The sequence below is a fragment of the Cervus canadensis genome, chromosome 1, assembly GCF_019320065.1.
Source record: "Cervus canadensis isolate Bull #8, Minnesota chromosome 1, ASM1932006v1, whole genome shotgun sequence".
Lineage (NCBI taxonomy): Eukaryota > Metazoa > Chordata > Mammalia > Artiodactyla > Cervidae > Cervus > Cervus canadensis.
Genome location: NC_057386.1, coordinates 101,834,565 through 101,860,884, shown reverse-complemented (window position 1 = coordinate 101,860,884; position 26,320 = coordinate 101,834,565). Strand labels below are relative to the sequence as shown.

General features: G+C 59.6%; 1 protein-coding gene across 1 annotated transcript; it reads left to right on the top strand.

Annotated features, from left to right (window-relative positions):
- Nucleotides 1–2,893: 2,893 nt before the first annotated feature.
- On the top strand, nucleotides 2,894–25,898 carry ULK1 (unc-51 like autophagy activating kinase 1). Its single transcript, XM_043488718.1, has 28 exons — nucleotides 2,894–3,232; nucleotides 3,560–3,652; nucleotides 3,735–3,776; nucleotides 11,546–11,578; nucleotides 11,882–11,918; nucleotides 12,615–12,788; nucleotides 12,865–12,938; nucleotides 13,248–13,349; nucleotides 14,385–14,443; nucleotides 14,537–14,619; nucleotides 15,064–15,114; nucleotides 15,455–15,543; nucleotides 16,395–16,548; nucleotides 17,222–17,282; nucleotides 17,491–17,580; nucleotides 18,091–18,216; nucleotides 18,634–18,782; nucleotides 18,906–18,992; nucleotides 19,768–20,036; nucleotides 20,708–20,901; nucleotides 21,186–21,295; nucleotides 21,385–21,528; nucleotides 21,959–22,149; nucleotides 22,246–22,418; nucleotides 22,505–22,623; nucleotides 22,948–23,105; nucleotides 23,964–24,099; nucleotides 24,184–25,898. The coding sequence occupies exons 1-28, from the start codon at nucleotides 3,122–3,124 to the stop codon at nucleotides 24,237–24,239; spliced, it is 3,165 nt and encodes a 1,054-aa protein (XP_043344653.1). The 5' UTR covers nucleotides 2,894–3,121; the 3' UTR covers nucleotides 24,240–25,898.
- The last annotated feature ends 422 nt before the right edge of the window (nucleotides 25,899–26,320 follow it).

The window sequence follows — 26,320 nt, the reverse complement described above, 5'->3', positions numbered from 1 at the left end:
TGCTCCAGGAAAAATATAGAGTTAGGTTCCTGCTACCCTCGAATCACATTTTTGCCAACTGTTCAATCCATCATGTTGTCTTTATGTGTGTTTTTGTTCTTATTTGATACAGACTGTTGATTCATTAATATTGTTTCATTTTAAACAGTGAAATCACCAAGAAAAAGCACAAAGATTCAAGGAGTGTGGCCCTAAGTAGCTCACAGAACACCTGTTTGCAATGTGAGAGCTGCCAACACAAGGCAGTCCCCTCCCTCACTCTCAGGAGGGTATGAGGGCCTCAGGAGACTCAAACTTTTTGCCCGTGAAAGCATATACGTATGGATTTGAAAGTTATAAAAAAAAAGTTAATAAACAGGCAAATTTGCAAATATGGAATCCGAATAATGAGGATGGACTTGGCACAGACCATGGTGGTCATGTCCCACAGAGGAGGGCGGCAGCCTGGGCCACTGCAGGACCCAAGGGCATGGGGATCAAACACATCTAGCCTCCCTGCCTTTCCTCCCTCGAGGGCCTAGAAAACTTTTCCAGGTGCATATTTCATCTCATCTGCCCCCTCCTAACTTCTACCCCATCAATTCACAAGTTAAGAGTAAAGATCTCCTTCCCAGGGTGGGCTGGACTCTTTCTAGCAATCTTAGCCCCTCCTGTCTGCCCTGCTCATTCTCTTCACTTTCCTGGGTTGAAATTTTACAACTCTTTCTGCAGTCATTGCTCATCTTGTTTCCCAACCCCAACCACTGAACAGCAAGGTCTTGGGCTTCCCTGGTGGCTCAGTGGTAAAAGAATCCACCTGCCAATGCAGGTGACATGGGTTCCATCCTTGGTCTGGGACGATCCCACATGCCACGGAGCAACTAAACCTATGCGCCGCAACTACTGAGCCTGTACTTCAGAGCCCAGGAGCCACAACTACTGAACCCATGCACCACAGTCGCTGAAGCCTCAGCACTTAGAGCCCATGCTCTGCAACAGGAGAAGCCACTGCAATGGGAAGCCGGCACACCCACCGCAACTACAGAAAAGCCCCTGCTCACCACGACTAGAGAAAAGGCCACATGAAGCAACAAAGACCCAGCATAGCCAAAAATAAAATAAATAAATAAAATTATATATTTTTAAAAAGGAAGGTCTTGAAGGAGGGGATTCTCTCTTTTTGTCCTGTGGCAACTCCTGGCATTAAATAGTCAATGAATGAAGTAGGGGTACAGATGAGGAGGTAAGGGCAGGCTACGGCTGACCACGTGGCACTGCAATACCTGGTCCTTGGAAAACAAAGATAACCCATTGTCCAGTCCCGCTCTGATGGCCTCTGGCCCCAGTCCAGGGTAGAGAGCCCGCATGTCCTGAGGCTTGGAGTGGGGTTCCTCCCTGAGTGGCCTGGGAGCCTGCCCCTCAGAACTGCATCCCCACAGGCTGATGCAACCATCCAGGGCTATTACTGAAGATTGGGAGTGGCAACAAAGATTGTTGAAGATTCTGCATTTCCAAAAGCAATACTTGAAGGTGATAAGAGCAATTCACACTAGTACTCAAGGAGTAAGGTGAAAAGGACTTACTCTTCCCAAAGCAACTGCTGTTAACAGTTTCTCCTGTGAGAATCCAGACTCTTGTCAGCTATGTGACTTTTGAGCCTACTACCTAACCTCTCTGGGCCTTCAATGTTCTCATCTATAAAACAGGGATTTAATAGTAAGTACCTCATGGAATCACTGTGAAGAAAAATGTATTAATATATAAAAAGACAATAGCCTGGCAAATGGTAAGCAATAGTTAGCTGTTATAAATTATACAATGTACTGTTAATACATACATATAGTACTAAGTACCCTGTACCTGTATGTGCTCAGTTGCTTTCATGTCTGACTCTTTGCAACCCCATGGAGTATAGCCCATCAGGCTCCTCTGGCCAAGGAGTTTTCCAGGCAAAAATATTGGAGCAGGTAGCCATTTCCAGGGGATCTCCCGACCAAGGGATGGAACTTGCTTCTCTTTCGTCTCCTGCTTTGGCAGGCAGATACTTTCCCATTGTCCCACCTGGAAAGCCCTCTATATATGTATACGAATATATGTATACATTTGTAGGTATTGTATACACATCTCCTTCTCCAGTGACTTTCTAAAATGACAGTGACCAGTTCATTGTTTGAAATCTTGCTTTCATTGAATTATATACTTTGGAGCACTTTTTTTTTGGCCAAGAGCCATGGCATGTGGAATCTTCCCCAAGCAGGGATTTAAACCCCTGTAGCGGAAGGGTAGAGTCTTAACCACTGAACCACCAGGGAAGTCCTGGAGCACTTTTTATCTGACCATCTCTGCCTTTAAGAATCTGCTGTGTATTATTCCGTAGAAAAGATGCACCGGGATTGACCTAACCTTTAGGACTTCTGGGCTATTTCTTCAGTTTGGTGCAGTTTGGGGGAAAAGTTTGTAACTATTGAGCACAATTTTAAATGTTTAACCTGCAATGCAGTAGTTGTTTTTCGAAGAATTTATTCTATCCAATCCCCAGCCCTGGGGTACGCAGAACACGTCCCAGGTATTAATGGCGACTATGGCAAATGTGCACCGCTCGGGTGTACAGACAAAGGACGTAGCGCAAGGCTGCTGGAGGAGAACTGGCTGGAGGACCAATCTTGGCCTATGCCCAAGCTTGTAGCTCCCATGCCGTTCCCAAAGGGGAGGGCCTGTTACTGTCCCCGCCTAACCATTCGATAGGTCCCGCCCCTAATAGGACCCGCCCACTATAGCCCCGCCCCACAACCGGCTCCACCACCTACTAAGCGCGGCCACCGGCCAGGTCCCGCCCCTCCCAGGCCAGACACGCACCAGTCCCCGCCCCTTCCTGGACAGACCCGCCCCCAGGCTCCGCCCCACCCGGCGCTCAATGCGCTTGCGCGGGCGTCTCAGGCTCCGGGCCCCGGCGGCAGCGGCTCTTTTGTTTGCCCGCCGGAGCCCGAGTCGGATCCAAAGCTAGGGTCTCATCCCGGGTCAGGACGGGGTTGGAGTCGAATCGCGTCCGCATCCCGGGCTGCCCGATGGGGTGCGCCCCCTGCCTACCGCCCCCGGTGTGTGCCGTCGCCTGAGCCCCGGCCTGCCTGGCCCGGCCCGCGCCATGGAGCCCGGCCGCGGCGGCCTGGAGGCCGTGGGCAAGTTCGAGTTCTCGCGCAAGGACCTGATTGGGCACGGCGCTTTCGCCGTGGTCTTCAAGGGGCGCCACCGCGAGGTGAGGGTCAGACGAGCCCGGGCAGAGCCCTGCAGAGGGCGGCCCGGTCCCCCCACCTTCAGCTCCAGGGACCCCCTTATCCCTACCGCCGGGCACCCCCCGTCCCCACCTCCACATCCCAGAGACCCCTCATCCCGCCGGGGACCCCACATGTACATAGCCAGGCGTTCCCTCATCTCCACCCTACAGCCCGGGGACCGTATCCCTCTCATAGACTCCTGACCGGTCATCTCCAGGGACCTACCAGGTGCTTACCTGGCTTGGGCAAGGCCTTCAAGGGGTTGCCAGGTTCTCGGCATTTGAGGGACACCCACGCTTGGTTTTCAGAAACACGACCTGGAGGTCGCGGTCAAGTGCATTAATAAGAAGAATCTCGCCAAGTCTCAGACTCTCCTAGGGAAGGAAATAAAGATCCTCAAGGTGAGCCGACACCAGAAGCCGGAGGGGCGAGGGTGGTGGGTGAGTCCACCTCACTCACCGGAAACTTGGCTTTCTGTCCTAGGAATTGAAACATGAAAACATCGTGGCTTTGTACGACTTTCAGGTAAGGCTTGGGGCTGTGGTTGTGGTGGGAGGGGGGGGTCTGCCCCTCCCCAGGCTGGCCCCAGCGCAGCCTCAGGCCCTGGTGACTCCCGTTCCCAGGCCAGCTAACTGCTGGAGACCCTGTCAGGAGTAGATTGTTCTGGGCCAGCATCTCGTTTTGGAGAAAGGAGCTGGGCACCCCCATGTGTGGATGGGTGTTGGAGGCCTGATGGGACCTTGGAGACCCCACCTTCAGCCCTGTTGTTGGGTCTGAGCTTCCTCTGGGCATGTTAGGAGAGCTCCCGCCCTCCCTGGCCCCTGAACTGCCACGGGCACCAGCACTTTTCCACCGAGGGAGGTCTGGCTACTGTGTAGCCCTCCGGAAGTGTCTGACCCAGTGGTCCCGAAGGTGAGTCCTGTCCCCAGCCCAGGCCCAGGGCTATCCTGCCGGCCTGGACCACCTGTCTGGGCCGCCCGATTGTTTGTTGACATTACTCCAGTGGCCTGGCATTGGCCAGTGTCTCCCTGCGTCAGACTGGGGGAGGGGAGGAGCCAAGGGAGATTCCTTCTTGCTGGCAGTTGGGGCCAGCCACCCAGGCCGGAGGCAGGAGGGAGGCAGGCACCCAGCTGATGAGGCCACCCCAGGCCTAGCTGGCCCAGAAAGCCGAGGCCAGCTTCCCCCAGTGCCCCTGGCCTGTGGGCCTGGCGGCGGGGCCCAGCCTTGGCCCGGGTCTGAGACCCTGGAGACCCAGTTTGGGACCGAGGAACCTGAGGCAGCAAATCTGAGGGCCAAAGTGCTGACTAATGGTTTTGAAACCTGTTTACTGAGGCCACGGGACCAGCCCCGGGCTGAGGGGAAGTTCCCAGCCCGACTTTGTTTTGGTGGCCTCCTCCCTCCTGCCCTGTCCTCTCCCTCCCTCTTCAGAGCTGGGCTGTGGCCTTGGGTGCTGTGGCATGACATGAGGTGACTTGGGGAGGGCCCACGTCCAATGTGACAGGAGAGCGAGTGCTTGGAAGCTGTGTCCTGGGGCTAAGAGGGCGGCCTCCTGTCTCCTCCTCCTCTTTTTCCTCTCCCACTCTTCCCTACCCACCCCCGCTCCACACACACACACATACACGCGTCTCTCCCTTCTTCCCATCCTGGCTGGGCCACACACCTGGTTGTGGGCAGTGCTACTTCCTCCAGGGCTGGCAATGCTGTGGCTTCCCCTGTGCGGAGGAAGTGCTTAGGGGCCAGCCAGCCTCTCCTTTCCAGGCTGCTCACCTGGGGCTCTGTGCTGTCAGCCCTCAGAGTGTAAGGTGGCTTCCCAAGTCCTGAGACACCAGTCTGAGACATGCTTTGTTTAGTTGCTAAGTCATATCCGACTCTTGTGATCATATGGACTGTAGCCCGCCAGGTTCCTATGTCCTTGGGATTTCCCAGGCAAGAATACTGAAGTGGGTTGTCGTTACCTTCTCCATTGAGACACCCATGGGACCTGGGAAATCATGGCTTTAAAAAACAATTAATGTTTTGACTTAAAAAACAAAAATGAAGAAGCAGTACGAAGGGGGTGTGGAAAAAGGTGACTCTACCACCCCTGTCCCAATGAGCCCCATCTCCCCCAGAGTGGGAGACACATCACTGGGGTCAAGACACATCCTCACGCACCTTTTTGCTGCCACACCATCCACTGTTCTACTATGGTATTTTTGCTTAAGTCTTGGAGAAAGTCTGTGTCACTCCATATTAACTGTCTCAGTCCCAAGGTGAGAAATGACACCCCCTCTCCTCCCAGGAAAATTATCCCCCATTTCTTCTGCAAGATTTCAGAGCCCAGGCTCTGAAGCTAGGTGACCTAGTTCCAGTCCTGGTTCTGCCACTTAAACTAGCTGTGTGCCCTTGGACAAGTATCTTAATTTCTCTGTGCCTCCATCTCTTTCTCTGTAAAACAGAGTCTGGAGTTGTTTGGTTGAAACTGGTGTGCTAGTAAGCCCTGTGTGTCTTAGTGTTGTTAATGATTGTGACTGTAGGTGTTATTTGCAGCCGTGGGGCGTTCATGGGCCCATATTCCACAGTTGACCTCACCAATCCGCCGCTGATGGAACATGGGGTTATTCTGGGATTCTGACATGTCAGCAGTGTGGTGGTGACTCTCCTTGATTCACCTTTGCCATGTGTATGTGCAGGGTGGATTCCTAGAAGTAAGAGGATGCGTATTTTAGTTGGGAATAGTTGCCAGATTGTGGTCCATTGAGGATGGACTGTGGAAATAGCAGTGCTGCCTGTGAGAGGGCCTGTCTCCCCACATCCTTGCCAGGAGATCTGTTATCAGAGTTTCATCTTGGCCTCTCTGAGTGGTGGAAGATGGCATCTCGTATGGTTTTGTTTCTCACTTTTGAGTGAGGCTCAGCATCTCTCCTTGTGCGCATGAACACTAGGAATGTCTCCTGCCCAGGGATGTATTCCAGTAGGTCTTGTGATTCCCAAAGCTGGACAGCATGGTGGTGGATGGCATGGACCCTGTGCCATACTGCCTTTCTGGGCCCAGCTCCCCCATTTACTTACCTGTGTGACCTTGGGCAAATCACTCAGCCTCCTGGTGCCTCTGTTTCCCAGAAAATTAGAGATTTTAACAGTACACCTGTGTTGTAGGGTGGTTGTGATGACAGCTTGAGTCTGTATATATATCAAGTGCTTAGACCTGTTCATGCTAAGTCACTTCCAGTTGTGTCCGACTCTTTGCAACCCTGTGGACTGTAGGCTGCCAGGCTTCTCTGTCATGGGATTCTCCAGGCAAGAATACTGGAGTGGGTTGTCATGCCCTCCTCCTTGCGATCTTAGCAACCCAGGGATCGAACCCGAGTCTCTTGTGTCTCCTATGCTGGCAGGCGGGTTCTTTACCACCAGTACTACCTGGGAAGCCTGTTTAGACCTGTACTTGATACTTAATAAGAGCTATATAAATATCATTGATTTGTAGGAACTCTTTATATATTAAGGAAAGCCCTTCTGTGATAGTTTACAAATATTCCCCCTCAGGTTGCCTCTCGTCTGTTGAGGTGGTTTTTGTTTTGGGGCCATATGGAATAGTGACTGTTGTCAGGCCAGGCTGATGTGGGTGGGTGTTAGGTAGGCACCTGGCTGGGGTGGGGGGTAGGGTGGGGGATGGGGGTGGTGCTCTGTCCTGAGGCCTGCAGACTTGTGGGGAGGCACCTGGAGCCCTGGCCTTTCCTTGAGGGGTAGAGGTTGGGCCCTCAGTCTTACCCTAGCCTGCTGTGTGGTGTCCAGATGTGCTCTTTCTGGAAAGAGCAACCATCCCCAGAATCTGGGGACCAGCCCTGCCCAGCGTGCCCTGGGAGGAGGGCCTTCCTGAGGCCGGCACGCCGTCTGGCTGGTTCCCACAGCTGGATGACTCACTCTTGCCAGCCTGGCCGACAGAGCCAGCCTCTTGTGACTTTGGGCTGGTGGACACCTCGTCGGGGGTGGGGGGGGAGGGGAGGTGGTCTGCCTCCCTGTTGGAACTTTGAGGACAGTGCCAGCCCTTGGCCTTGCTTTTTTCAGAGCCCCGGCTCAGTAGTGGGTGGACTTGGCCGTCCCAGGGAGAACCGTGTAAATTCCGTGTTTTCCGTTCTGGAAGTGTCCCTGCTTTTCCCGAACCCGGGGCAGGCCCGGCATGCGGGAAGAAGGGGGCTGGAGAGAGCAGCCGGCCTCCCCTTCCCCCCTCCCAGGAGCCGCAGGCACACAATGGAAGCTGAAGGAGGCTCCCTGAGGACGGAGGGTGGGCCTTCCTCCTCAGGGTGGGGCCGGGCATCCCTTCCTGTCTGGGCGCTGTCCAGGAGAGCCCAGCCTGGGGGCAGGGAGCAGCCTTGCTCCCGTGGGCGGCTGGGTTCTGGCGCTGGCTGTGGCTTTTGCCACCTTGTTGGAAGCCAAGACAGCCCACTCCCCAGGAGGTAACTAGGTCAGTGCCCGCCCACCCACCTGCCCACCAGGCCCAGCCCAGGATCACCAGACAGAGTGGGCTCGGCCCAGCCTGGGAGCTCGGATCCTATTAAGCAAAGCACCTTAGCACCCTGTGGCGGGGCAGCCTCCTACGTGCCTGGGCGCCCGTGCCAGGCTGCCCAGGACACCTGGCCCTGACACCCAGGCCAACCCCATCCCCAGGGCCTGTGGGCACACCGCTGAGAGACTGAGAGGGTTTGTGTCATCCTGCCTTGGAGGCCTTGCCCATTCACCTCAGGCGCACAGGTCGGGGCTCACCGCCCCCTGCCTTGGGGGCCGCATGGTGGGGTGGTCAGGACTCCGGTACCCAGCACTTCCCCTCCCTCACCAGTTGTGTGAGAAGCAGAATTGCAGGATCTCTATCTGCCCTCAAATAGGAGGACATCACTGGGACCTGCCCAGTCCTCAGGTTGCGCTGGGGGTGACTGGCGTGATAGAGGTGGGGGCCCTGGTGTGCTCCCTGCAGGACCCGGGGGTCTGGGGGGCCAGCGCCTCAGTCGTGTGGGTATTCTTGTGTTAATGACGTAACGGACCCCTGAGGACAAGAATATGGCTGGTCACGCTCATCTGCCTACCTTCTCTCGCTCCGGCGATCACTGCAGCCCCAGGAGGCAGTCAGGAGTCTAGACTGAGTCTGGACTGACCTCTAAGGAGGAGGCCTGCCCTCTGGAGCCCACTTGGTCCCCACTCCCTGGGGGAGTTTGTGAAGACCAAATTTAGCTTATGAGGAGGCAGGCCGAGGCAGAACCTTTTCAGGCTCTGAGTGGGCAGCAGCCTGCCAGGGGCTGACCAGCTGTGCCCTTGAGGCCGCGCTAACCTCTCTTCCCCCAAGGGGCCCAGAGAGTCATATTCTTCAGGGATGGGTGGGTGGTGGGGGTCACCCGGCGAGGCCCCAGGTGGCAGGAGGGCCTGGGCACGCAGCCTCCTTGGAAAAGTGTTCCACTGGGGGCCCTGCAAGCCCTGTCGTTGGGGCTCTTTGTCGTTGGACCTGGCCTGGGGTTGGCATGAGGGGTGGCAGGACCTTGGGCACATTTCCTGACCTACTCAGGGAATGGCCGAGGCTTGTGCCAGCCAGCTGGTTTAGTGCCTTACAAGCTGATGCCACTGGCAGGGAGACAGGCCCTGGCCTAAGGGGCCCTCTGACGCTAGGCTTGAATCCCACGTGGTGAGGTTTGGTGGGTGTGACTCCCTCCGCCCCCCAGCCTTGACCCTCTATGCCCAGTAGGACCTGTGGGGTATGGGGCGGGCCCCAGGCCTAGGAGCCGCAGGGCAACGGGCCCTGTGGGCTGGCACCTTGGGAGGGAGTGCGTCTGGCTTGCATTTGGAAGCTCCCTGGCTGGAGTAGGTATGGTGGGAATGGGGGTCCCGTGGATTCCTGGGTGCAAAAGCATGTTGTCACTGAGGCCACAGGGACATCCTGGTGAGGAGGTGATCATGAGGTGTGGGTGCACCAGATTTGGGGGATGACGGGCAGTGTGGAGTGCATCTCCCAGCCTCATCCCCAAGCAGGCATGGTGGTGGCATCGTTCCTGCCAGGCCTGGGTGACTCTCTGGGGACAGACACCCCGTGGGCATGGATGCTGCATCTGTCTCCTGTCCTTGTCAATCAGTCCCTGGCTTGGTGGGTGAGTTGGGGGCTTTTCTGGGGAGCAGGGACCCTGAGTACCCACTCTGCTGCCCCTTTGGCTGCACGGCCCAGGTGAGGGGCCGAGCCTCTGGGCCACTGGAGACAAGGGTGCTCCCTGGTGAGTGAGTTTGGGAGCCTGCTCAGCACGTCCGCAGAGGTGGCCGTGGTCAGGGTGACAGCAGGTGAGGGAGCAGGTGGCCTGGGTGTCACGGGGAGTGGGTGTTCCGATCTCCGGGGTTATTTCTGGGTCCTTATCTTTGGCACCTCCCTCCGCCCTCTGCTGGGTCCTCTGCTGGGAGCCTCCAGCTCTGCTCCTGAGCCTCCATGTGCCTTCCTCTGTCGTGATCTCCCTCTTTCTGTCCCCTGTCTCCCTGTGTGCCTTCCCCCCTGGCCTGGGCCCCCCCAACCAGTCCCCGTGTGACCTCTTGGGACTCCCTCCCGCCCCTACCCTGAGTTATCTCTGCCCACAGCTGGCCTGGGAGGGCGGGGCCTGTAGGCAGCTCCCACGCTCTCACTCCTGGGGGGAGGGGCAGGGCCCCTGTGGACTTCTGTGGACAGAGCCTGCCCCCCTCCTGGAGGAGCCCCAGCTGGGCACTTTGGAGGCTTCTTGCATGCCTGGTGGGACGCAGAGAGTAACCAGCCTGGGGAGGTGGGGTGGGGACGTGTGGAAATGGGCTTGATCTGGGCCCCAGCCAGCACCAAGAGGTTTCTGTGTTGACCTCATCCCTGCTCCCTGGGGTATCTCCACCCCAGACCCACAGACCCTCTGTTGGTAGAGCAGTGGAGGCGGAGTGGAGGGGTTGTCTTATTACAAGGCACTGACGGTTACACAGGGGGTGTCGCTCGTGGCTTTATGTCCCTATTGGTGTGGATCTGAGCCCGGAATCAACCTCCTGGGGGCAGGGTGACTGAGTCAGGGTCCTCCGTCCTGCTGGATGGAATGGGGACATGTCTGGGACCTGAGTAGGGGTGGAAGGCGGTGGCCCGCTGCTGAGGGGTCAAGTCTATCTGGGCCTTGTGTGCCCTCCCCCAGAGATCACTGAGAAATGTCCCTCCTGCAGCCACCTCCCCCTTGGGAGAGCCTTGCCTTGAGAGCTACAGGGCCAACTCATACACTTGCCCCCTTGCGTGGGGGTGGGTTAGAAGTTGGAGTTTCTGGGAGTAACGTGCTGGGAGGGAATGAGGACTTGGTGATTTGGGGGGGTGGCGGGTACGGGGGCGGGGCTCTTCCTGGTTTCTAAGACCCTGCAATGTACTGGTGCTGAAGGGGCTTGGGGACCTTGTCCTGACTGGCAGAGTCCCCACAGTTAGGGAAAACCCCACCTGGAGAAGATTGGAGGGGATGGTCTGCAGGAGAGCAGAGAGGTTAGGTTCACACCTGCCTGGTTGACTTGGCTTCTGCAGCCTGTTTCCTCATCAGTGACCTGGGATCTCAAGGGCACCTCCCGTAGGAATACTGGTGGGGGTTCCGCACTAGCCCAGGCAACGGGCCCCTCAGTCCTGCAGCTGTGGACCAAGCCAAGGATGCTAGTGTGTCTTCGAGGCCATGGGTGGCCAAGGGCTGAGCTGGAAGCTGGCCTGGTGCTCCTGGCCAGCAGTGGGCTGGCAGCATTGACCTGTAATCCTTTTGGCATCTTTGAGTCTGAAGGCAGGAGAGGTTGCCTTGGCCCAAGAGACAAGGCCCTCGTACCCCAGTTGTGTCGTTTTTGCAGGCCTGAATCCCCCACCAGGTGGGTCTACTCGGCCACAACTCTCCACTCAATAGGACGGGAAGTCTGGTCAGGACCTCAGGGCTGGAGCTGACCCTGACCCTGTTGGAGTTCTGGGGTTGCTGGGAGCCCTCCCTGGAAGGTGGGGTTGTCACTCCAGCCCTGACATCTCTCCTGGGACCTCAGCCCCTTTCCCAGCCTAGACAAACAGAGTGATGTGAATGGCTCCTCCTCCTGTCACTCAAGCTCACTTGGCCCTCAGATGTCCTTATGTCCTGGTCACTAACCAACTGGCTGAGCCCTGGCGTGACCCCTGGAGCCACTGCCTGAGGCCAGGCGGTGTGTTGAGGGCAGCTGCAGAGGCCGGGCGCCCAGGTCGCATTGGGGCTAAGCCAGGCTTCCCAGATGGTTGCCAGACTGGGGGACTGGGCATGCTCCCCGCCACCTCTCACTGCCTCTTCTGTGTCCTGCAGGAAATGGCCAATTCCGTCTACCTGGTCATGGAGGTGAGTCCTGGCGGCCAGCTGTGAGGACTGGGAGACTGGGCCCTCCTGGTTCGCAGGCCCCTTGTCATCAGGGGGTTAGAAGTTGTCCTCATGTCTGTGGGCTTATCAAGCCAGCAGCCCAGCGGCCACAGCAGGGGCTGAAGGGGTGGTGAGCGTCCCTGTTGACCTCCTTGAGAGTTGCAAGGCACGTCTGCCCCAAGTGCCAAGGGAGCAGGTGTCCTGGGGTTGGGTGATGGGGAGACCTGGGCTGGGCTGCGGGGTCTCCCCGGCAGCTGACCAAGACATGCGGCTGGTCTTTTGCAGTACTGTAACGGCGGGGATCTGGCCGACTACCTGCACAGTGAGTGGACACCCATGGCTGGATGGGCTGCACGTTCGGGCTCACCCTGACCCAGTGTGAGAGGTGGCCTGATGTGAACGAGCTCTCTTAGGCCTAATGGTGGCGGCGCCTGCTGGGAAGGATGGAATGGGGACTGAAGCCCTGTTTGGGTTACATGCTGTGTCAAAACCATGAGGGATGGCCTTGCAGGGCGGACTTGGTCTGGAAGGGTCACTCTTGAGCTGGGCTCCATTCAGTCTGCTGGGATGTGGTGCCCTGCGGGGTGTCCCTATGGCCACTGGTTGGCGACTCCGCAGGATACAGGCCTGTCCTGAGTGCTCTGGACTCCAGAGATCCCTGGCTATACACAGGGGGCCGGCCTCCCCAGGGTCCTGGCAAAAGTGGGGAGCTACTCTCACCTGTTGGATCAGCCCTTCACTGGTTGAAGCTGGACCTGGGGCTTGTCAAGAAGCCGCTGGCCATGGTGTTTACCTTGAGCAGTAGGTGGAGGAAGCTGCTGAGAAGTGGTCCTAACCTGAGAAGGGGCAGGGTGCGCTGGGCAACACCATGGAGCTGGCAGGTGGGGAGGGGACCCCGGAGCAGCTCAGGGTCAGGTGGTGTGAAGGATGGGTTCAGAGACTGCAGGGGAGCTGGAGGAGGCCCCTCACTCTGGGTGCCCGAGTGAGCCGCATCCACCTGAACCCTGTCTCCCTGCAGCCATGCGAACACTAAGCGAGGACACCATCCGGCTCTTCCTGCAGCAGATTGCGGGCGCCATGCGGCTCCTCCACAGCAAGGGCATCATCCACCGGGACCTGAAGCCCCAGAACATCCTGCTGTCCAACCCTGGCGGGCGCCGTGCCAACCCCAACAACATCCGGGTCAAGATTGGTGAGGCGGGGTGGCTGGGGCCCAGGGGGCCCAGGGGCCTCAGCCACGCTCCTCACACATCTCTCTTTGCCTGCAGCCGACTTCGGTTTCGCCCGGTACCTGCAGAGCAACATGATGGCAGCCACACTTTGTGGCTCCCCCATGTACATGGTAGGTGGATACCCCCAGCCCCTGCTGCCTTGTCCTGTCAAAGGGGGCCTCCATCCACACGGGAGTGGGGTTCCCTCCCATGTCCAGAGCTGAGCCCCATCCTGTGGTCTCACCTTGGGTGGCAGGCGACATGGATGTACCATTTGTTCCCCGCCATGTCTGTGGCGTTTGACACTTGGCTGGTGTCTGTTCTGACTGGGTGGCACCTGGCTGGTATGTGTTCTGATTGGCTGACGCCTGGCTAGAGGCAGACTTTGGTCAGCACAGTTCAGTGTCCGTGCTCACCACACAAACTTGTACACCCCGGAGGCCCCAGAGGTCATCATGTCCCAGCACTATGACGGGAAGGCAGACCTGTGGAGCATCGGCACCATCGTGTACCAGTGCCTGACGGGGAAGGCGCCGTTCCAGGTGAGGGGCCCAGGGCAGAGGGCTCTGGTGCAGGTGTGGGCATGCTCATCTCTGCAGCCTGCCATAGTCGTGGGTCGTTACAGTCCTGCAGCCTCCCCTCCACTTGCATGACGTGGTCACCCAGCTTCCCACTGTGCAGTCACTTCAGGGCCCTATCCTGCTTAGAGCCAAGGCTGGAGTCTCCACTGGCTCTGGGGCACTCCTGTGTGTGTCCATGTGTATGTTTGAACCAAGTGTCATGGCCTCCCTCCCACCCATTCCAGTGCCGGAGTGAGCCAGGATGTTGATACCAGGACCCCAAGCTCTGGGGTGTACCCTACATTTGGAAGGCAGTGGCCTGTCCTGTGCTGGACCCCAGAGGCGCATGCATCTGAGCCCACCCCACAGGGACACGCATCCTGCAGTGACCCCACGGCCTGACCTGGCAGCTCTCCTTTGCCACCAGCTTGCCCCAGAGCCTCTGTGCCCAGTGACCTAGGCTAGCCTCCACCCCCCCTCCCTCCCCCCGCCTACTGTTTTCCCCGTGTGGGCAAGCACAGGGCTGTCCCTGGCTGGCATGCCGGCCTTGGGAATGTTGTACCCTCGTGCCTGGAACAGTGCCTGGCACATCGCAGGGCTCAGTGAATGATTAATGAACACGCATGTGCCAGCCATGTGTTATCAAGGGAGGCAGGGCCCTCTTGGGGAGCGAACTTACTCTGGGGCCCTCTTCTGGAGCTGGCGCATGGGCTACTTTTCAATTTCAAGAAGCAAACAACCAGTTACAGCAGTTACCCAGAAGTCATCTCCAGCAGGTGGGCCCAGCAACCTTCTCTGGGTGCTCCTGGCCTCTGCCTTTGCGCGGGTCCCCGCAATTCCACAGACTGAGTGGGGAGAAGGGGTGCCCCTTCCTTGGATGCATGTGAGGGCCCTCAGTGTTCAGACAGACAGGCTAGCAGTGCTGGACCACGGACCTTTTCAGGGTCAGAGGCTCAGAGTGGGCAGTGGCCATGTGGAGCGGGCACTCACACCTCACCCCCTGTCCCCGCTTTCCAGGCCAGCAGTCCCCAGGACCTCCGCCTCTTCTACGAGAAGAATAAGACGCTGGTCCCTACGTGAGTGCCCCCCCCCCCCGGTGGCAGACCCCCGCCTGCTTCCTCTCTGCCTCGACCAGACTGCCCTGTCAACGCTGTGTTCTGTGCCCCCAGCATCCCCCGGGAGACCTCGGCCCCACTGAGACAGCTGCTCCTGGCTCTGCTTCAGCGCAACCACAAAGACCGCATGGACTTCGGTGAGTGCCAGCTGCCCGTCCCCTCTACTCCTTCTGACAGGCCTGGGGGACGAGCCCTTCTAGCTCTTGGCCCTGCACCCCTCATCCTGCAGCCCCAGCTTCCAGGGCCCCTGTGACCACAAGTGAGTGGGTTTCCCCGTTCCCACAGCTCCTTTCCCAGCTGCGCAGATAGAAAAACCCCCACTTGTGCAACAGGCAGCGTTGCTGGGAACTGTCGGAAGGGTGGGTGGAGCCGGGCCTGGGCCATACTGGGGGTGCCAGATGTGTTCAAGAGCTGCCAGCTGGGGCTCTGTCTCCCTCTGCGCCTGGCGTGAGGCAGCCAGGACAGGGGCCAGAGCCTGCTGGAGCTCAGGCCCACGGGAAGGGATGGTGGGGGCCCAGCCTTCACCCTGGGAGCCCTGGTGTCGGACCCTCCTGAGCCCTGGCCCAACCTTTCTCCTGCAGATGAGTTTTTCCATCACCCCTTTCTTGATGCCAGTGCTGCTGTGAAGAAGTGTGAGTTCCCTGAGGGTCCTAGGACGCCCGTGCCTCCCTTCTCCCCATGGGCTTCTTCCAGCCCCACCCCAGGAGGTTGGGGGTACCAGCTCCCCAGTACTGCTCCAGCTTGTAGTCCCCAGGGGCCCCTGGGGCTCGAGCTCAGCTGACTTGGTGCAGCGGGATTGGGGAGGTGGGGGCAGGGGCCTCGCACAGGTCCTCTGCCTGGCTTCCTCTGGGGATGGGGTGGGGCCCTGGCCAGCTTCTGTCCTCGGCATGGGGTTGTCGTGGGCGGGGTGGGAGTGTGCAGGGCCCGGGGAGCATCCTGTGCTGACGTGCGCTGGCCCACACCCTCCCCCAGCCCCGCCCGTGCCCGTGCCCTCGTACCCGAGCTCCGGGTCTGGCAGCAGCTCCAGCAGCAGCTCCACCTCACACCTGGCCTCCCCGCCGGTGAGTCACGCGTGGGGCTGGGGCTACGGGCTCCTCTCCCCTCGGCTTTGGGGCATATAGATGGCTGCAGGAACCCTGTCGGGGCTTCTGTCCTACCCCAACCCCCACATTTATTTCTGCAGTGCTGTCTGGTCAGATAACACCAGACTTACACATTCTGCTTGTGGATGTGGAGTGGATAGAAGTGGGTGAAGTCCCCTTTCAGGGCCTCCTCCCCACTCATGTCACGGAGGCTGACCTGATGGCCATCAGCGGGTTCAGGGCTGCATCAACTCTGGACCTTATTGTGCATGGGTGGACACGGACAGGGGCCCCGGGCAGGATTGTGTGCAGGGGTCCCTGTATTCTGGGACCCAATTCCTACAGCCCACGTTCCCAGCACAGGGCTGGGGAGAGGTCTGCCGAGGTTGTGCGCAGGGTTGGGGGCACTGGGACTTGAACCTCCACCTGTCCATCCGTCCGTCCTGCTAGGCAGGGACCAAGGCTGGACTGGTGGCGGAGAGAACACCTCTCTGATGCCCCGTCTGCTGAGCGTGGCGCAGGGCTAGCGCACAGGCAGCCTTGCCCCTGTACACGTCCCCAGTGCGCCAGGCTGTACGACCCTTCACAGGACGGAGGGAGCAGTGGAGGGTCGCCTGAAAGGGGGTCTCTCTGGAGCTTGTGGGAGTGAAGCGCCTCCTCACCCTGGGGGTGCAGGTAGCTCCATGAGATGACTGTCCTTGTGAGGAAGTCGCAGGCCAGGTGTGACCCAGTGGGGAGAAGATCACGTAGAGCCCTGGCCTCGTCCCCAGCAGCCCCGCTTCCCCCAGGCCCTGGGCCTGAGTCTCAGCGGGCTCCCCTCTGACCCCCAGTCCTTGGGGGAGATGCAGCAGGAGCTCCAGAAGACTCTGACCTCCCCAGCCGAGGCCGCCGGCTTCCTGCAGGGCTCCCGGGACTCAGGCGGCAGCAGCAAGGACTCATCCTGCGACACCGACGACTTTGTCATGGTCCCGGCCCAGTTTCCAGGTGAGGGGCCCCCCACGGGGTGGGCAGGGGCTCATTCCAGACGTGCCAGACACACCCCTAAGAAGGGACTCGGAAGCTCCCACCCCAGATGAGCTTGGTCATCAAGTCAGAGCTGAGTCCTGCCTTTGGCCACGCACAGGCCCTGCGCCCCGAAGTGTCCAGAGCATCCAGAGCACCTACCCATCTGTATCTGAGTTGTAGCCTCTGCCCCGCAACCCTTCCAAAGCCCTGTCCTGGGGTCCTCGGTTCCTCTCCAGACCCTAGATGCTGGCACGTCTCTCACTGGCCCTGGCCACCAAGACTACTGAGATGGGGCTGGGTGGAAGCCAGCCCTGGTGTCCAGCGGGCCACCCTGAGCCTGTCAGCTTGGCTCTGATGCAGAGGAGGGGCCCGGTACCCAGCCGAGGGCAGCACAAGGCGGGCAGCAGGAGGGAAGGTGGGAACCTGAAGATCCGGGAGGAGGAGTCAGACCCAGATTGGGAGGTGCGGACACCTGGCCTGAGGTTGGCTCAAGGCTGGTGGGCAGGGGAGGTACCAGGGTCTCCTGAGTCCAGACAGGCAAAGGGAGGCGGCAGTGTGAGTGCCAGAGCAGGGACAGGAGAGCGCTGGGCCCCGCGTGGCCCCCACCACCCCAGGAGGAGGTGCGGGTCCAGCCTGACCCATCTGTCCACAGGTGACCTGGTGGCTGAGGCAGCAGGTGCCAAGCCGCCACCGGACAGCCTGATGTGCAGTGGGTAAGCATCCCCCCGGCCCGTGCCCCTTGACCCTGTTTTTGGGGGGAGGGCAGTGCCTGCTCTCAGGTTCTCTTCCGTCCCTCCGGGTCAGAGTGTGGGCAGGGCCAGGTCCGCTGTGCCCAGTGCAGGATGGAGTCCCGAGGGTGACGCCAGAGCCTGTGTGCCCGTTTGTCCTGAGTGTGGGGACTGCCTGTTGCTCTGTCCCCAGGAGCTCGCTGGCAGCCTCCACAGGCCTGGACAGCCGTGGCCGGACCCCGTCTCCTTCGCCGCCCTGCGGCAGCTCCCTTAGCCCCTCAGGGTGAGTGGGGCAGGGGCCACCTGGGCTCCCCTTGGCGTCACGGCACGCCAGCGCCAAGCCGGGCCGTGCAGGAAGCAGTCATGTCCAGAGGCTGGGCAGGCTGCCAGGCCCCTCATGGGTGGTCCAGCGGAAGGGAGGTTTTGTGGTGGGAAGGATGCAAGATGGGGGCTGGGGCCCACGGGGGCTGTAGAAACTGCCAGAGACCAGCGTCATCAGCCCCGCTCCCTGAGCTTGTAGGGCCAGGGGGGGCAGGGGTGCCCAGAACCCACAGGAGCAGCTCACTCACTGTCCTCTGTCCCTTTCCTACTGGCTGGTCCCAACCAGAAGCCACCTGAGTGCAGAGGAGCAGGGAGGGAGTGCCAACAGATAGTCCCCCATTGGAAGCAGTAGTGGCCGTGTGCAGAGACAGGGAAGCAGGTGGCTGGAGTGGCCTCTGCCCCGGGATATTGGGCCTGGGGTTCAGCCCAGTGCCTGGCCTGCAGTGACCCTGACTCCCTCCGCCCACCACAGCCGGACCGGCACGTTCTGCAGCAGCAGGTGTGGGGCCTCTGTCCCCATCCCAGTCCCCACGCAGATACAGAACTACCAGCGCATAGAGCAGAACCTGCAGTCACCCACCCAGTACCAGACAGCGCGGTGAGTGCCGGGGCCCCCCGCCGGCCAGGCTCGTCTGTGGCAGGAGCCCCACTCGGGTGGTGCAGGGCCATCTCTCGAGCGCGGTCGTGCAGGCTGCGCACTGTGTAACTGTCAGTGCCGCCACCTGCTTCGTGGACGTTCTGGCTCTTGAGCTGTATGGTGGCTGCTTGTGTTTGTAAAACTGATGGTGATTTGTGCTAAGTTCCAAAAGAGAGTAGGGAGGGGGTACGTTTTAAAATTAATTCCCAGAAGCCCCTCTGAGTTGGCAGTCACCCTGGCAGGGACTGGGGACCCCCAGCTGGTTTTGGCTCCTGGCGAGGCTCATTATTTGAATGGAGTGGGACAGACACGTGGCATGCTCGTGGCCCTTGCCGAGCGTGGCTGGGGACCTCACACCTTATACCTGCTTGTCCCCAGGTCCTCCGCCATCCGCAGGTCAGGCAGCACCAGTCCTTTGGGATTTGCACGGGCCAGCCCATCACCCCCGTCCCACGCTGAGCACGGAGCTGCCCTGGCCAGGAAGCTGTCCCTGGGCGGGGGCCGGCCATACACACCATCTCCCCAGGGTGAGCCTGTATACTGTTGGGAGACCCAGCCTCTGAGCTGGGACTGGGTGTCTCCACCCTGGGGCAGGGGTGGGTCTTGCTCGCCATCCCATGTTGACCCTGGCAATTTCTCTTTCCCCCAAGTCGGAACCATCCCTGAGCGGCCAGGCTGGAGCGGGGCACCCTCCCCTCAAGCATCTGAGATGCGGGGTGGCAGGTCCCCTCGTCCAGGTGGGTGCAGCCCCAGTCTGATTGATGGGTTTGAGGGTGGAGCTGGGGAGGGGCAGAGGAGCTGGGCTTAACCTCCCCAGGCTGACCTGTCATTGCTTAGAACAGTGGTTGTCTTCCTGTCCACAACTATCTTTTTTTTTTTTAAAGATTTATTTAATTATAATTTTATGTCTTTATTTTTGGCTATGCTGGGTCTTATGGTGCTGTACAGGCTTTTCTCTAGTTGTGGAGAGCAGTTTTGCAGGCTTCTCATTGTGGTGGCTTTTGTTGCAGCACACAGGCTCAGTAATCGCAATTCCTAGGCTCTAGAGCACAGGCTGATTAATTGTGGAGCACAGGCTTAGTTGCTCCACGGCATGTGGGATCTTCCCGGATCGGGGATCAAACCCAGGTCTCCTGCTTTGGCAGGTAGATTCTTTACCATTGAGCCACCAGGGAAGCCCTCCTAAGCATCAGTTCTTATGAGTTGAAGAGAGAAAGGAAATTCCATAAGACTGTTTAACAAGCTCCAGCTTTCAGGTTATGGAGGCTGACTTCGGGGTTCACATTCAGCCCCCACTCCTGTCATGCTGTGTGATCTTGGGCAGGTGTCTCAGTGTCTCTGTGCCTGTTTCCTAGGGTACACAGTGGAGCATGGGTGCAGTGAGGCTCGGGTGACTGAGGGTAAAGAGGATCCTGAGCAGGCTGGGGACCTCCATACACGATTGGCTGGTGGCGTGGGCGGGTCCTGGCGTCCGCGGACGGCTGTGACTGGGCCCATCCTGTCCCCTCCCAGGCTCCTCCGCGCCTGAGCACTCTCCCCACACCACCGGGCTGGGCTGCCGCCTGCACAGCGCCCCCAACCTGTCTGACCTGCACGTCGTCCGTCCCAAGCTGCCCAAGCCCCCCACGGACCCACTGGGGGTGGCGTTCGGCCACCCGCAGGCCAGCCCCCCCCAGCCCTCCCACGGACTTCAGTCCTGCCGGCCCCTGCGCGGCTCGCCCAAGCTGCCCGACTTCCTGCAGCGGAACCCCCTGCCCCCTATCCTGGGCTCCCCCACCAAGGTAACAGGGCCCCAGACCTCCAGGGGATGGGTGGGAGTGACGCTGTACCTCTCCCACGTGCCTGGGCCACTGGGCTTTCTCCCTGGTGGGATTCCCGCAGGACATGAGGGTCCCCAGAAGCCGGAGGTCGGGCCTGCATGCTCCAGCACAGCCGGGCCTGCCCTCTGCACCCAGATATTTTGCACCGACTGGTGGCTGACTCCATAAATCTCCCCATTTACACGCGGAGTCCCGCGATGAAGACTGGCCCCCAAAGGCAAAACATCTCTTGGCCCTTGATGGGAAGTGTCCTGACCCTGGTCCAGCGTCCAGAGCACCAGAGAACCTAACCTGCTGCCATGGGCAGATGATTTAATTCATCCCTGGCTTCAGTTTTTCTGTATGTGAAACGGGGCTAGGACCTGCAGCCACCTGATGGTGTCTCTGTGAGGGCATAGATGTACACGTGTGTGCCCGGTGTGGTACATGTCTACATGTGTGCCTTTGCTGCAGCACAGGATGGAGTCAGCCACACACAAGTCCCACTTCTTTGCTGTGAAGACCCGGGTCAGTGAGGGCTGGGGCTTTGTGGAGGCATGGGGCCTTGCAGATTCAGGCCAGCACTGCTGACCATGTCAGGATGTTAGTGTCACCGTGCATGTCATTCTCAGCACCTTCCCTGCCCCTCCTAGACTGTGCCCGCATTTGAGTTCACCAAGACCCCCAGCTCCCAGAACCTGCTGACCCTCCTGGCCCGGCAAGGTGTGGTCATGACGCCGCCACGGAACCGGACGCTGCCCGACCTCTCTGAGGCAGGGCCCTTCCAGGGGCAGCAGCTGGGCCCCGGCCTGCGGCCCACCGAGGACACCAAGGGCCCTTTCGGAAGGTGAGTGTTGAGGATTCCCCCAACACTGCCTGGGGAGTTGAGGCCCGGCCTACCTGCTGTTTGCCTGCACCTGACTCCCTCCACCACCCCTCTGAGCCTCAGTTTGCACATCTGTTCAATGGGTGACAGTAACCGCCTGGGATGGGCAGGGCTGGGCACGCTGACCAGGCTGTGAGGTTCCTCAGGCCCTGCCTGGGGGGTGTGGGGAGCCAGCCCTGGGAAGTGGGTAGACTGGTACCCCCGAGGCGGCTCACGGCACCTCTCCACCACCCTTCACCCTGCAGGTCCCTCAGCACCGGCCGCCTCACGGATCTGCTCCTTAAGGCTGCGTTTGGGACGCAGGCTCCCGACTCAGGCAGCACGGACAGCCTGCAGGAGAAGCCCATGGAGATTGGTGCGCCGGAGGGGGCCAGTGGGCAGCTCTCTGGGAAGTGGGGGGACCTGTGGCGGGAGGAACCTGAGCGCCTCTTCTTACTCCCCCAGCGCCCTCTGCTGGCTTCGGAGGGAACCTGCACCCAGGAGCTCGCGCTGGGGGCGCCAGCAGCCCTTCCCCCGTAGTGTTCACAGTGGGCTCGCCCCCCAGCGGGACCACGCCACCCCAGGGCCCCCGCACCACCATGTTCTCAGGTGAGGACTGTCTGGTGGCCTCGAAGCTGCAGTGAGTCCGTGGCCCACGCCCTCCTTCAGGAAGCGGGAGGGGCGGTGGCTGATGGCACCCGTGGAGCTGGGGTGGTACCCTGGGCACCAGGGCACCGCCCCCATGCTGAGGCCTTGGGAGGGTCCTCCCAGTAGGGTCAGGGGTCTGGGGCTCAGAGCTGCCTCTGGGTGGGCACAGGTCACGCAGACAGGCCTCTGCAGCCCCAGCCTCTGAACTCGAGGGTCCCACCTGCAGTGGACAGAGGCCCGGGAGTGGTGAGGCCGCCACTGTGGGCTCTGCTCCCTGGAGAGAGAGAAGCCAGGTGGTGGGGACCAGACTTGGTGTCTCAGAGTGGCAGAAGATGGATGGGGAAGGGGCGGCCGTGGTGGGAGCCCCTGCTCACCAGCCCTCTCCCCACAGTGGGTTCCTCCAGCTCCCTCAGCTCGGCCGGCTCCTCCTCCGCCCGCCACCTGGCGCCCGGGGCCTACAGCGAGGCCACCCTCGAGGTCCCCGCCCCCCACTGCTGCAGCTTTGCCGACCCTGTCACCGCCAACCTGGAGGGGGCTGTGACCTTCGAGGCCCCCGACCTCCCCGAGGAGACTTTGATGGAGGTGAGGGCGGGGGCCGGGGTGAGGCCGGCATGATCTCTGGGCAGGGCTGGTCACGGGGCTGTCGAGGTCCGTCGCTCAGCCGCCCCGTCTCCCCAGCAAGAGCACACGGAGATCCTGCACAGCCTGCGCTTCACGCTCGTCTTCGTCCAGCACGTCCTGGAGATCGCGGCCCTGAAGGGCAGCGCCAGCGAGGCGGCCGGGGGGCCCGAGGACCAGCTGCAGGAGAGCGTGGTGGCCGACCAGATCAGCCTGCTGAGCCGCGAGTGGGGGTGGGTGTGCCCAGCGGGTGCCCAGCGGGGAGGCCGCCTGGGCTGTGGGCTCCCCAGCACCCTGACACATCCGGGCCGCCCTCCAGTTTTGCAGAGCAGCTGGTGCTCTACCTGAAGGTGGCCGAGCTCCTGTCCTCGGGCCTGCAGACCGCCATCGACCAGATCCGAGCTGGCAAGCTCTGCCTATCGTCCACCGTGAAGCAAGGTGAGTGCAGATGGCTCGGGCTCCCAGCAGGGTCGGGGCAGGAGGCTGTGAGCTCGTGGGAAAGACAGGATACAGTGATGCGGGAGGCCTTTCTAAGGTTACCTGGTGCAGGCCCCATCCAGGTGGGCGAACAGCCAGGGAGATGGTAGAAGGCCAGGTGCAAAGGCCCTGAAGCAGGACCCTGTGTGTCTGGGGGTGGGAAGGCGCTGTGTGTGTTGCTGGGGCAGAATGCATGGGAGGTGGGGTCAGAAAGCTGCCCCGGGGATGGAGTGAGTTGCTCCCTACTCTGGAGGTCAGCCTGAGCTGCGAGGTCCCCTCCTGCAGTGGTGCGGAAACTGAATGAGCTGTACAAGACCAGCGTGGTGTCCTGCCAAAGTCTGAGCCTGCGGCTGCAGCGCTTCTTCCTGGACAAACAGCGGCTCCTGGACCGCATCCAGAGCGTCACTGCCGAGAAGCTCATCTTTAGCCATGCAGTGCAGACGGTAGGACCTGTGGGACCCCGCGTGGGGAGGAGCTGGGAGAGCGGGCCAAGAGTGGGCAGGGCTGGTTGATGGCCACAGCTCTGCCAGACTGCAGAGGGCATTGCTCCACCATGCTGTCTGCTCTGCCAACCAGTGATACACAGGCCCCTCCAGCCCCAGCCGGGAGCCCAGAGCTCACCTGAGCTTCAGCCCCACAGTGTAGCCCCGTAGTCCAAGTGTATCTTTGGCCGCACCCCTCTCTAAAACAGTTTTCTTACCAAGAAAACAGGGGACCTGGTTTTCAAGCCTCTTCACAGGCGAGTTGGTTTCTTCTGCAGTAGAAGAAACCTGTGCAGGCAGTCCAGCTCAGAAGACACAGCGTGAAGACAGCTAGGGGCGTGGAGGGGCCCTGCTCAGTGCTCTGCCTCTGTTGCTTTCCAAAAAGAGTGGCTTCTAAGGCAATCTCTGATTTTTGAAAAAAAGTCACTTGTAGTAAAAGCAACATTTGAATAAACATTTGGGAAAAGTCTGCCTTCTCATCCCCAAACTCCTGGGGTGACCATTGCTAAGTAATGCCATCGCTGGCCAGCACTAATAATGACTGGGACCAGGTCCAAAATAGTGAGTGGGATCAGGTCCAAGGGAGCCCTCTCCCAGGTTGCAGTGCTGACCTGGGGGCAGAGCTAGCCACCCTTGGGGTCTGACCTGCAACCCCGACTGCCCGAGGTGAGCAAGCATCTGTTTCAGCCTCACGTGACTTGGACAGCACCTGCACCACCCTGCCCCGTCTCTTGTGCCCTCCAGCCTGCAAGTAGGCAGCCCCGGGTCCTCCTCCCTGTTGGGGGGCAGCCAGACCCAGCCTCCACCCTCGCCTGGCAGGTGCAGTCGGCTGCCCTGGACGAGATGTTCCACCGCCGGGAGGACTGTGTCCAGCGCTACCACAAGGCCCTGCTGCTCATGGAGGGGCTGCAGCAGATTCTCACGGACCAGGCGGACGTGGAGAACATCGCGAAGTGTCAGTGCTGCTGGGCCCGGGGGAGCGGGAGGGGGCAGCCGGGCACCCGCTCACTGGGTACCCTCTCTCCCTCCCTCACTGCAGGCAAACTGTGCATTGAGCGGAGACTCTCGGCCCTGCTGACCGGCATCTGTGCCTGACCTCTTGGAGGCCTGGCCTGTGCTGCTGAAAGGACTGGACCTTCTCTGCAGATCCCTGGGACGGGGAGCAGTGTGCTGGCCAGGCTGAAAGAGACAAGCCTGTGGCCTTGACACTGCTCGCTGGTGCTGGGAAAAGGACCTCGGCTCCCCACCCAGCGGCCAGAGCCAGGCCTCAAGCCATGTCTCCATCTCCTGGGCTCCTCGGCCGTCGACTTCAGGGCGGTGGAGGGCCCCACCCAGAACCTCAGCACAGGCCAGTCCCCTGGCCTGGCTAACGGGCAGAACTCCTAGCCCAGCCAGCGACCGGAACTTCTCTCTCGGCTGCCTCGATGGCAGGTGGGGATGCATGGGCATCCCCCGACCCCACCCAGACCCCAGGGCCGTCATGCTGAAAACAGGAGACCCTGAGACCATGATGCCCACTCAAGCCAAAGCCGCCAGGCCTGCCCAGTGGATCCACCCGGGAAAAGGTGTATCTTCCTGGCTCCCTCCGCTGCCCTTCCCTGAGACCACCACCCAGCTTTGTGAATCACCCAGCACTTTATGCAGGCGGACTGGACCCAGGGCTGCCACTCGGTCCTGGCTGTTGCACTACGAGGCGTGTGTGCACACCTGTATTCACATGTACGTGTGTAAACAGCCCCGCGAGCACGTGTGCTGTGCCCGCCACCTGGGACCCTCTTTGGGAGACAGCCGTCTTATTTAAATGTTCTTTTAGGGACGGACAGTACGAAGCACTGCGCTTCCAGAATCCAGCACAGACGTTGCAGTCTTTCACATTTTCCTCCTGAAACGTGTCTTATTTTCTGCAGCTCTTACTTTTACTTCTTTTTCTTTTTTTAAGAAAACTCATACGAGTTGATGTTTTGTTTTGAAAGGGTGGGAGCAGATCAGGGACAGCCTCGGCAGCGATGCCGAGACCTGGGGGGCTGATGGTTCTGGGCGCATGTGGTCTGCGCTTAGCTGTCTGCCCTACCCTCACCCTCACTTCCTGCCTGAAGATGGTGGGCAGGTGATGACCGTGTTTGTGCAAAAGCCTCCCAGTCCAGCTAGCAGTAGGTTTTGACATCAAGTCATCCCCCACACACCCAGGTCCTGGGCACATTTCGGGGGTTGGCGGAAAAGCCCTCTTCCAGGCCCTAGGGTGCCCTTCCCTGATCTGCCCAGCCCTGCCCAACTCCTCTCAAACCTGTTCACAAGGATGCAGAGGGGGCCCCAGTTCATCACCCACAGCTTTGAGGTCTCACCCCAGGCCCAGGCGAAGACCCTCATGTGTTTGTCTCTTGGTGATACTTGAAATCTTGCCTCTGTGCTTGGACCTAAAAGCAGCAAGCAGCCCTGGGACCTGTTTCTGTCTCATCACCAGTGACTTGAGTTTCTCCTCCAACGCAGAATGTGTTCGTATTTATTGCTTTATGATCAGCTGGAATCAGGGCTACTGGGAGGCCAGGGCCATGGGAGTAGCCACTCGCAGCTCTGTTCGCTGCCAGCCTCCCAGGGCATAGGGTGCGTGCTGCCAGCCCGTCCTGTTCTCCATGACACAGCTCTCCTCTCGATCTACCTTAAAAAACGTTTTGTGTGACCCCCACCCACACACACACACCTTTATGTTAAACTGTGTAATATCAATTTAAGGAAATAAACGTCTGGATTTGTTGAGCTGCTGTTACTGATGGTTTGTCACTGTCTTGTTCTGTCACCTTTCTCGGTCCCCCCATCCCCATGTCCTGCAGCATCACCTGGAGTTTGGGGATCAGGCTCAAGTCAAGGCTGAGGAGCTCAGTCTTCTGGGGGTTCACTGGCCGCCGGACCGTAACAGCAGCCACAGCATTTCCATCCCCACCCTCGGTGCAGGAGGGGCCCCCGCTCCACGTTAGTGTGGGTGTGAGAGTTGATTTGCACTACCCTGATGGTTAGTGACTCCAAATGTCTTCTCACGGGTTTGTCAGCAATTTCTAGATCTTTTCTATCTTAAGTTCCTTACCCATCCTTGAATTGGATGGTTTCTCTATTGTTGAGTGGTAAGGTTTGCATTTTTTAGACTACATATTGTTTCAATAGATTAAAAATAACTCATTAAG

Coding starts and splice junctions, on each gene's coding strand:
- ULK1 (XM_043488718.1), top strand. CDS start 3,122: ATGGAGCCCGGCCGCGGCGGCCTGGAGGCCGTGGGCAAGTTCGAGTTC. Junction 14,444..14,536: donor AATAAGACGCTGGTCCCTAC/GTGAGTGCCCCC, acceptor CTGTGCCCCCAG/CATCCCCCGGGAGACCTCGG. Junction 24,100..24,183: donor CGTGGAGAACATCGCGAAGT/GTCAGTGCTGCT, acceptor CCCTCACTGCAG/GCAAACTGTGCATTGAGCGG.